The following is a 10,480-nucleotide window of genomic DNA, read 5'->3' on the forward strand; positions in this document are numbered from 1 at the left end:
TCTCACCGGCGGCGACGGGTCGAAGCATAGGAAGAAGACCACCGGACTCCATCACCGGTGGCGGCGGATCGGAGCAGAGGAAGAAGATCACCGGACACCCCAATGGCGGTAAGCACTTCTCTCTCTTCCACATGAACGCCCGACTCGATCCACGGCGATAGATTCGATCCACGGCAGACGGGAATGGGGAATAGAGGTAGCTAAGCATAGGGGTAAATCATACTAGTTCTTAGTAGTTCATAGCAGTTCATACATGCAAGATCGGTCGATTTAGCGATTGGGGGATAGGGGAATAGGGGGAAAGGGGTACAGAACGGACACCGGCTGACCGCGGTGGCCGTCACCGGCGTGCGGAGCGGCTGGTCGAGCCGCTGGCCTTCATCATCTTCTTCATCACCGTGCGGGCCGGCGGATCGTCCTCGTCGTCCTCGGCGGAGTCGAGGTCGATCTACCAGGTAGGACGGACTGGCTCCGGCGCCCTACCTGGCATGTGCACCACCTCTTCTTCCTCCTCCTTAGGCTCCCTGCTGATGACCAGCGGCGGCGCGATACCCGTCTCCCAGTATTACCGCGGCATGGAGGTCATTAGGAGCAAAGTAGGTCTTGTACTTGTGCCACTTCTTCCTCTGTTTAGGGTCGTCGAAGACGGCCTGATTCATGGCCCAGCGAAGGATGTCAACCGCCATCGCGCCCTTCGCTGGGTCAGAAATCAGCGTCTTCAGCTCATCTTGAGTGGCCTTCATGAGCACGGCATTGGATTCGTTCTACATTGCCGGCATGGAGCCGAAGTTCGAGCACACCTCCATGGTGTTCTCGAACTTGGTCCGGTCACCAGCCGTCCACCCGAGGAAGAAGGCCCTCCAGCCAATACCCCAAGGGAAGGGGTTGCCGTTGGAGCTGGAGCTAGAGCTCATGGCGATGGGGAGGAGGAAGGTTGACAGTGAGAGAAGAGAGGGGGTGGGTAAATAGTGGTGGGCAGGGTGAGTAAATATAGGGGGGGTGGAGAGGAGGAGAAGAGTGACAGTCATGCCTTTTTAACTGCAAGCTCTTGAATTAGCCATGAACTCTGTGCAATGCCTGACTCCATGACTTGTGTAAAGATCGAGGATAGCAATGCGATGGGCACGGAGGTGCTCCCGGCTGTTGACAGCAAGGGCAAGCAGCCCCTTCACCCAATGCCTGACGAGGTTGAGCTGCCGTCCACCGCCGAGGAAGACCCGAAGACGCCTGAGGGTGGCGACGACGAGGGCATGGAGGAGCCCTTCCCCCCAGCAACAAGCGCCGCAACTACGACCACTACCATCAAGGAGGATGGCCCAACTCACTTCTGCAAGGTCATCCCCGAAGCTTGAGTGCATTCCCATGCCCCTGGACTTCATCAAGCACTTCGTCGCGGTGCCAACGGAGTTCAAGCTCAGGAACAAACACCGGCTGCTCCTAGAAGGTGAAGGTCAAGCTGATGAACGGCAGGGTGACCCTGGATCAGGGTTGGACCACCTACGCAGCCGTTCATCAGATCAAGATCGGCTACATGGTGACGTTCAAGCCCCTCACTCCCGACACCCTCAAGGTCATCATCTTCGACGACGATGGCATTGAGGTCGTCAACAAGTGCGGGAAGCATGACGAAGCCTTCGCTGCCAAGGAGTAGGGTCGGGGCCTCCCTAAGTACTATCGAGTCTGCTATGGTTTATGCGTAGAACTGTTATGAACTGCCGTACTGCTTATCTAAAATATGCTCTTAAGTAGTTGATCCTCTGTTTATACTCTGCTTTGCTTACGATGTGTGCTACATGGTGTGCCGAAGTGTGCTGGTAACCTCACCAACTAGCCAAAGAGGTTACCACACACCAGGCGTTGCATATAACCAAACACCATGTATTAGGTTTGTCCACTAACATGCAGGCAACCAAACACCAGACAGTGTGGTTCAGCCCATGCAGGTAAGAGGGCATGCAGGCAACCAAACAACATGCATATGGTGCATTTGAGGTTACATTTGCATAGCCAGGTTGGGTGAAGAAGTGTATGCGATGCAGACACTGTAGCAAACGGCAACTAAACACGCCCCTAGATACATCCATTTGCCCGACGAGTATTTCGGGACGGAGGGAGTAAAAAAGAGAGAGCACGCTTTCGGTAAGAAAATAGTGGTGCTGGAAACAAAGATACGGGAGGCCTCCGAAACGGTGGAGTTAGCCACGAGGCCGAATCGCAGCCGTCCAGACCTAGGGGCTGTTACCCGATCGTACGGCTGTAGACCGGTCAACCCGGGTGGGCCTCGTCTCGCGCCTCTCGTCCTAGTCCAGCGCACGGGCCTAGCGCCACCCAGGGCCGGACCTACTCCCGGGATCTTCTGCGGCGATGCTCACAGAACCCGTTTAGTATGCAACAAGTTACATCATGTCTAGTATGTAAGGGGGTGAGAACCCGGGTGGCATGCTCACAGAAGATCCCGGGGTGTCTGCGGCGATGGCGCAGTGGCTTTGACTGTTTAGATTTGCAGGAGCAACAGTATTGATAACAGAGCATAAAAAGCCTTTTCTTTGCTGCAGGCCCGCCAGTCTGCATCATTTCATCTCATCTCATCCCATCTCTTTTTCTCCTCTTTTCCTTCATTTTCCTCAAGCTGGCGACTGATTCCCCTTCATTCTTTCCATGCCAATGTCTTGCAGCAAAAACTATTCATCTTTGCACATTTTTTTCATTTTGCAATTTATTTCATGTAGCTCATTTTTCCACCGGTGCTTTTGGAGCACCATTTTGTTCTTTTCTCGAGAAACAACAGCTCACAGAGTTCTGCCAGAAAATTGTTTATGACACAGGGGATAAAAGACTATGAAAAAAAAAGCTTGTTTCAATCTTGAAAGAATAGAAGCTTGAATTTAAAAATAAAAAATATCCACACTGGTTTCTAGAAAGCGCTGGCAATGTTTTTTACTGCTACGCCCTCTCCACGCCTGAAGAATCTTTCTTTCTTCTGGGTTCTCTCTGCGATTCCTAAAGAATCCTACTACTTCTGTGACACTGGAGCTTTGCGATGCTTAAAGCTGTCCCCTCACGTCTCGTCTCATCCACTGTAACCATGCCCAGGCCCAGTCCGTTTTGGAGCTCTCTGCTTTGAACCTCAATTATTTTTCAATTTTTAGACACGATTGCCAGTATGTCTGTATGTGCACACCCGTTGCAACACAAGGGACACGATTAGTTCCAACATCAGCAAGCAAAATTAGCTATAGCCCCTTTGATTAATACTAGTAGTAATTTGTAAACATGCAGTGATGCTTGAGCTAGAAATTACTACACGGTACAGTTTGTAAACATGCAGTGAAGTGTTCTTGCAGAAATTGATCTAAGATAAGAAGCATCCTAGAAAGGATACAATAGTAAAAAAAATATCATCTCAGGAAAGGAAATGTTTCACTCTCATCTGAAATACTACTACTCGACACAAAAGTGAAGAGAGAGAGAGAGTAGAGAGAGAGAGAGAGAGGGGGGGGGGGGGTCACTCTCTCTCACTCCTGGCTCGGCCACTGGACCGGGCGCAGTATTAAAACGAGGGGAGGCAGGGCGTGCTCACCCCTTCCAACGCCAACCACCCCCCAAGAAACCGGAAAGCGAACGGCATGGCGACCCCCCGCAGCGCAGCACGCCACGCTCCCTCCTCTCCCTCTCGCAGGCCATGACGCGCCACCGTCCTTGGCCTCCTTCCCACCCTCCTCCTCCTCCTCATCCTCTTCGGGTAGCAGCGGCGACCGGCACCGACGCCGGGAAGAAGATGGCGAGGCTCTCCCCGGGGGCGGCGGCGCCGCAGGTGGACACGGGCAAGTACGTCCGCTACACGCCGGAGCAGGTGGAGGCGCTGGAGCGCGTCTACAACGAGTGCCCCAAGCCCAGCTCCCTCCGCCGCCAGCAGATCATCAGGGACTGCCCCATCCTCTGCAACATCGAGCCCAAGCAGATCAAGGTCTGGTTCCAGAACCGAAGGTCAGCACCCGCTCCCTCCCTCTCCCTCTTTCCCTCCGATCTGGGCCGCTCTAGGTTTTGCTCTGCCGCTGCCGGGAATGCGGCAAGTCAGCTTCCTTTGCGTTCTGGAAGAGGTGCATTTTTTAGGGGGCTTGGATTTCAGTAATGTGGTTTTCTCGCGGAAAGGGGCAAGCTTGGGGAAATTTTGGGTGTGGTAGATTCTTTCGGTGGAGTTTATTTGGTGCCTTCTTTACTCCGTTCTTGCGAAAGTTCAAATGTGCCTCCGTTTTTGGGGTTAATTTTTGTGTGCTAGTTAAGTGTAAACGCCTAAATAAAGGACGGCCTCTGCCTGCTTGCTCGAATCTGGTCTTTGTTTAAGCTCTATTTGTATTCGAGCATCTTCTCAAGATTTTGACAAGCTCTCCACACTGATTTGGGCTCTGCACCTCCACTGTTCTTTGCCATTTGTGGATTTCGTGGTCAAACAACCTCACATGTCTTCCATTGGATTTATATGGGAAGATTTGGGCTCACTGTCACCCCCAAATCTGGGCTGCTGTTTTGGGTCTGCAATGGGTTTCCCCCAACAGATATTCCCTCAGGCATTTCTTGTTTCCTGTGCATCCTTGCTTACTGTCTCGTGTGCTGGTGTTCTTGTTTACTGTGCTAGTTTATTTAACCTCATTTCTTATGTTACTTTATTTCCTTTCTTGTTGAATCTTTAGTGGATGTGTACATGTAGCACAACATTATTTTTTCTGTGCTTGGTAAATCTGTGTTAGAACATGAAGAAGAACATCACTTCTTGGCAGTAGTAGTAGTTTGCTAGTACCACACTGTACCCATGAAGGGGAAACATGACCCAAGAATCTTCAACCCATTACAAAGATGTTGAAATCTGGTGTGGACTTTCACAGATGCAGGCACACACACACATCACTGTCAATTAGGCAATGATTCACACATATCTGTTCCATTTGCGTACTAGTATTAACCATTTGTCTCTTTTGCAAAGGGCTTTTTGCGCCTTGTTCCTGTTTGATTTGATGAGGCGCACTTTATGACATAAGGGGGCACATCGCAGGATCTTGCCTTTGCCTAATAACAAGAATATCATTGTGTTAGAGGCCACCGCTATCCTTTCAGCACTAGTTTTATCCAGGTGCGCATGCCACTGAGCTGAAGCGTGTGGCTTTTCTTGTGATTGGTGTGTATGCAGGTGCCGGGAGAAGCAGCGCAAGGAGTCCTCCCGCATGCAGACGGTGAACCGGAAGCTCACCGCGATGAACAAGCTGCTGATGGAGGAGAATGACCGGCTGCAGAAGCAGGTGTCGCGTCTCGTCTACGAGAACGCGTCGGTCAAGAGTCTCAAGACTAAGATCCACAAGGTGAGCTCACACTGCCCTTCTCTCTAGATGCTATGTGTGCTTATGTACTTGATATAGTTTCATGTCGTGTTGCTGATTCAGAGGATTCAATGGCTACTGCCTTTCTCATTTCGCCTACCCATGTTAACATTTTTCTTGCAATCCTGCAGGCTTCTGCGGCCACCACGGACACGAGCTGCGAGTCTGTGGTGACGAGTGGTCAGCAGCAAGCCCTAGCAGCCCCGCGTCCGCAGAGGGATGCGAACAACCCAGCTGGGTGAGTGCAATGCCCAGTCTCATTTCTTAGGTAAATCGGCCTTGGTCGATGCAAGTTTGCTGAGATGCCGTTTGTCTTGTGCAGTCTTCTCGCAATCGGTGAGGAGACCTTGACAGCATTCCTGTCCAAGGCGACCGGAACTGCTGTCGAATGGGTGCAAATGATGGGAATGAAGGTAATGCATTCATTGTATACATATGATGGTAGTGCACATAGTGCTGTTTTTCTACCAAGTTTGTTCTAACCGCTCTGAACTGGAACTTGGTTACAGCCTGGTCCGGATTCCATTGGAATCATCGCTGTTTCGCACAATTGTATTGGCGTAGCAGCCCGAGCTTGCGGTCTTGTGAGCCTTGAGCCCACAAAGGTATGATGTTGCTCATTGCCATTGCTCCATGTTTACCTTACTGCAGTCATAAGGCAGCTCCTAACAAGCTTCGTTTTAGGTTGCCGAGATCCTCAAGGATCGTCCATCTTGGTATCGCGACTGTCGTTGCGTTGATATCCTCCATGTTTTCCCTACGGGTAATGGTGGAACTATCGAGCTAATCTACATGCAGGTGTGTATCTGCTCAGAAATGAGTTGCAGTTATGTGTGCTTGTTGCTGTACTAGTGGATCTGTTCGTGTTGATGATCATTGCCATTTCAATTTCTTAGACTTATGCACCGACGACATTGGCGGCACCCCGCGACTTCTGGACACTCCGCTACACCTGTGGACTTGATGATGGCAGCCTTGTGGTATTAAACTGATCTTTAATTGCTTGTTATGATCTTACCTATAAGTATACAAGCCTCTTGTTGTTGCTGTTGATTGTTGTTGGTCTTTGTCATGTTCTGATTGGGCTCAATCTGTTTGGATGAACATTATTACTGTGACTTCCAACTGTAGTGTAATGATTCTGTATGTAATGGTGCTTTTACTGCTGTTTCTTCAAAGTTGCAGTAAGTACCCCACAGTGTTGCTTATAATGTGATGCTGTTGTTCTGCAGATCTGTGAAAGGTCATTGACTCAGTCCACGGGTGGTCCATCTGGGCCTAACACTCCTGGTTTTATCAGAGCCGAGGTGCTCCCTAGTGGTTATCTGATTCGACCATGCGAGGGAGGTGGCTCCATGATCCACATTGTGGATCATGTTGATTTGGATGTAAGTAACAAAAATGGCTTTCATATCACTTGAATACTATTCCAAGAAATGCATCTTATAAATTCTATGTATTTATAGGCTTGGAGTGTGCCTGAAGTCCTTAGACCGCTCTATGAATCTCCAAAGATCGTTGCACAGAAGATGACTATTGCGGTATGTATGCCATTAGTTGGCCTTCTGTAGTAAAGCTGAATTTGTTATTTTACAGATGCACCAGGGATATATCAGGCAAAGGTTTTCTCGTCATGCTAATGGCTCTTTATGTGCAGGCACTGCGACACATCAGGCAAATCGCGCATGAATCAAGTGGTGAAATCCCCTATGGTGCCGGGCGCCAGCCTGCAGTTCTCAGAACCTTCAGTCAAAGGCTCAGCAGGTCAGTAACATTAGAATGGCCATGTGGTCTTCAAGCCATCTGCATTTGTCTACAATGTCTCTAAACTCGATACACTGACTTTGCAGAGGCTTCAACGATGCTGTGAGTGGATTTCCAGATGATGGTTGGTCTTTGCTGACGAGTGATGGTGCTGAGGATATTACCATCACAGTAAACTCATCGCCAAACAAGCTTGTCGGATCCCACGTCAGCCCCTCCCCGCTCTTTTCTGCTATCGGAGGTGGCATTTTGTGTGCAAAGGCATCAATGCTAGTGCAGGTATTTACTGATACTCCATTCAGTTTATAGACCCTCTTTTTACATAGACAATCTTCGTGCTTGTTCAGTTGTTCCGCATCACCAGAATTAGCCCTCCTGTCATATTTAACCAAGTGTACTTCTGGATAATGTAGGATGTCCCTCCTGCTTTACTTGTGCGATTTCTGAGGGAGCATCGCTCGGAATGGGCTGATCCTGGCGTTGATGCTTATTCTGCTGCCTCTTTGAGGGCCAGCCCATATGCGGTTCCAGGTTTAAGAGCTGGTGGGTTCATGGGAAATCAGGTTATACTGCCACTCGCACACACCTTGGAGCATGAAGAGGTAACGAGTTAATTCAGCACTTTCTCAGTTCTCTCATCATAGTGAATTGCCTTATCAGTGTATCAAGCTAGATTCCTTTTATTTGCAGTTCCTTGAGGTCCTTAGGCTGGAAGGACATGGTTTTAGCCACGACGAGGTGCTTCTTGCACGAGATATGTACCTTCTGCAGGTATGGTATTTCTCTGACTGTTTCTTCAGGTTGTTATATGGTTGCTGTGTCCTGAGTGTGTGATGATATTATTTTGAAACTGCAGCTTTGCAGCGGTGTTGATGAGAATGCTTCAGGCGCTTGCGCGCAGCTTGTCTTTGCACCTATAGATGAATCTTTTGCTGATGATGCGCCGCTGCTACCCTCAGGCTTCCGTGTTATACCACTGGACACAAAGACGGTTAGTAACATTTGATCAATGCTGCTATTATATTCCTAAGCCTCATCTTGTTTTAGTTGTGATACTATTAAGTGCTAACTAGTTGATTGTAAACTGGACTGCAGGATGTGCCATCTGCCACACGCACACTCGACCTCGCGTCCGCCCTTGATGTTGGATCAGGTGGAGCTTTGCGTGGTTCAGGTGACTCCCCAGGTGGGTGCAGTACGCGATCGGTCCTGACCATTGCCTTCCAGTTCTCATTCGAGAACCACCTCCGCGAAAGCGTGGCAGCAATGGCAAGGCAGTATGTGAGGGCTGTAATGGCATCGGTTCAGAGGGTGGCCATGGCGATAGCTCCTTCTCGCCTCGGCGGCTCGCAGATCCAACTGAAGCACCCTCCAGGCTCTCCCGAGGCGCTTACACTTGCTAGCTGGATAGGAAGGAGCTACAGGTAAAATAAAACCCTCTACGCGGCCTTATCCTGAAATCATGTATGCTTCTGTTTGGCCACTGTTTCTTAAGTTGTGGAAACCTGCAGGGCTCACACGGGGGAAGAGATCCGCTGGTCGGACACTGAAGAAGCCGACTCTCCCCTGAAGCTCCTGTGGAACCACAGCGACGCTATACTCTGCTGCTCTCTGAAGGTGATTTTTGTACTCAGTTGTTTTGCCTGTGCTGCCTACTTCAAAAAGGAATGAAAAGATTTCCTGTACTGAAACCACCACCTAACCTTGACAATGTGTTAACCTTGGTTAGCCTGCTCCGATGTTCACGTTTGGTAACAACGCGGCCCTGGATATGCTGGAGACGACGCTGGTGAACCTGCAGGACATCTCGCTGGAGGCGATCCTGGACGATGAGGGGCGCAAGGCGCTGTGCGCCGAGTTCTCCAAGGTCATGCAGCAGGTAACTTCAACTAACCAACTGACCAGCAGCAATGCACCTCCTACTATGTATCATCTCTTTCAGTAGTGAGTAGAGCAGCACTCCGCTGGTTACAGGACTGACTGAACGGGATGTTCCATTTGATACAACAGGGTTTCGCGTACCTCCCTGGCGGCGTGTGCAAATCGAGCATGGGGCGGCAGGTGTCGTACGAGCAGGCGGTGGCGTGGAAGGTGGTGGGCGACGACGTGGCGGGCGCCCCACACTGCCTCGCCTTCATGTTCGTCAACTGGACCTTCCTGTGACCGCCATCTACCCATCTGCTGCTTGAGCAAAAGACCTTCCTGTCGTCTGTCCGTTTTGTATGGTTCAGTTATCTATCTATGTACCCATCCTAGCTATGGTATGTATGGTTTGCATCTTTGTTGAGAACCTGATCTGAGGTTTGTTGCCGTGAACCGAAACATAGTTGGCATTCCTTCCCGTGTTGATCGGGAACAAGACCTATGTATGTGTGTGTAACTGTCAGTGTCATGAACCGAACAGTGGCTTGCGGTTCCTGTAATTTTGCTTTGCGTGCCCACCCCTGTGCCTTGCTTGTGTCAGGTCATGAAGGTGACAAACTTATCTTAGGATAACTTAGTTCTAGTCCGAGGTGCCAAATGCAAAATGAGACGCTAAAAATCTAATGAAACTAATTTGGCTTTGTAGATGTTGGTACGTTTATCTTTAGATTTGGTCGAAACTAAAATAAGTTTGACTTAGAACAAACCTACAACTTCAAGTGTTTTGTAAGGGAGGGAGTGGTTTTGAAATGTCTTCTTTCATAAACTTGAATTCCATTCTATCCACTAGCAATCCCCGCAGAAACAGAAGTGTCAGTGTACACCTGAGCTCATATGCTTCTGTCATGAAAAGAGTAAAATCCGAAAAATTAACAAAAAGAACAAAATATGGACATTGTCAACAAACATTGGTGTGGTCTGCTTACATGCAAAGTTAATGACATTTGTGCTGGCCTGGAAGAACAGAACAAAATCAATGCTTCAAAAATGCTTTTAAAAAACGGCCTTTTTGAAGCATCCTTTTCTTTGCCTAGAGCATTATGAAAGATTTTCCTTTATGAAATTTCACACATAGGTGAAATACTCATAAATGATTGTTGAAAAAAAAGGTTCACACAAAGATTTTTTGATTTTTTTTTACTACTTCTCATTTATTGTTCAAACGCCAGAATGATAGAACCATTTTATGGTCCGGGACAAAATTGTTCTGTAATAGTTTGTCCAAATTGTGGCGATCCATGCCCATCCTGATGTTCTTGAACACCTCACCGTCGTTGGTGCGGTCATTCTCACCGTGCCACCGCAACACCTCCACATAAAAAATGTGAAAAAATTAACACGGGTAATAAGCCTATTAAACTTTGGTGATGGTCAAGATACACTAGTTTGGAAACTAATCCCTGCAGGCAATTGTACATAAA

At 48.9% G+C, this 10,480-nt stretch overlaps 1 protein-coding gene across 1 annotated transcript; it reads left to right on the plus strand.

Moving 5' to 3' along the window:
• Positions 1-3,568: 3,568 nt before the first annotated feature.
• Positions 3,569-9,577, plus strand: LOC123110358 (homeobox-leucine zipper protein HOX33). The gene is made up of 18 exons (XM_044530851.1): positions 3,569-3,987; positions 5,186-5,354; positions 5,504-5,610; positions 5,695-5,785; positions 5,882-5,977; positions 6,057-6,170; positions 6,269-6,352; positions 6,605-6,760; positions 6,839-6,913; positions 7,030-7,136; positions 7,223-7,415; positions 7,550-7,738; positions 7,827-7,907; positions 7,993-8,127; positions 8,232-8,560; positions 8,648-8,753; positions 8,866-9,015; positions 9,147-9,577. Exons 1-18 carry the CDS (start codon positions 3,683-3,685, stop codon positions 9,297-9,299), a joined length of 2,640 nt encoding a protein of 879 aa, XP_044386786.1. The 5' UTR covers positions 3,569-3,682; the 3' UTR covers positions 9,300-9,577.
• Positions 9,578-10,480: the final 903 nt, after the last annotated feature.

The sequence above is a fragment of the Triticum aestivum genome, chromosome 5B (genome assembly GCF_018294505.1).
Source record: "Triticum aestivum cultivar Chinese Spring chromosome 5B, IWGSC CS RefSeq v2.1, whole genome shotgun sequence".
In the NCBI taxonomy this organism is placed as follows: domain Eukaryota; kingdom Viridiplantae; phylum Streptophyta; class Magnoliopsida; order Poales; family Poaceae; genus Triticum; species Triticum aestivum.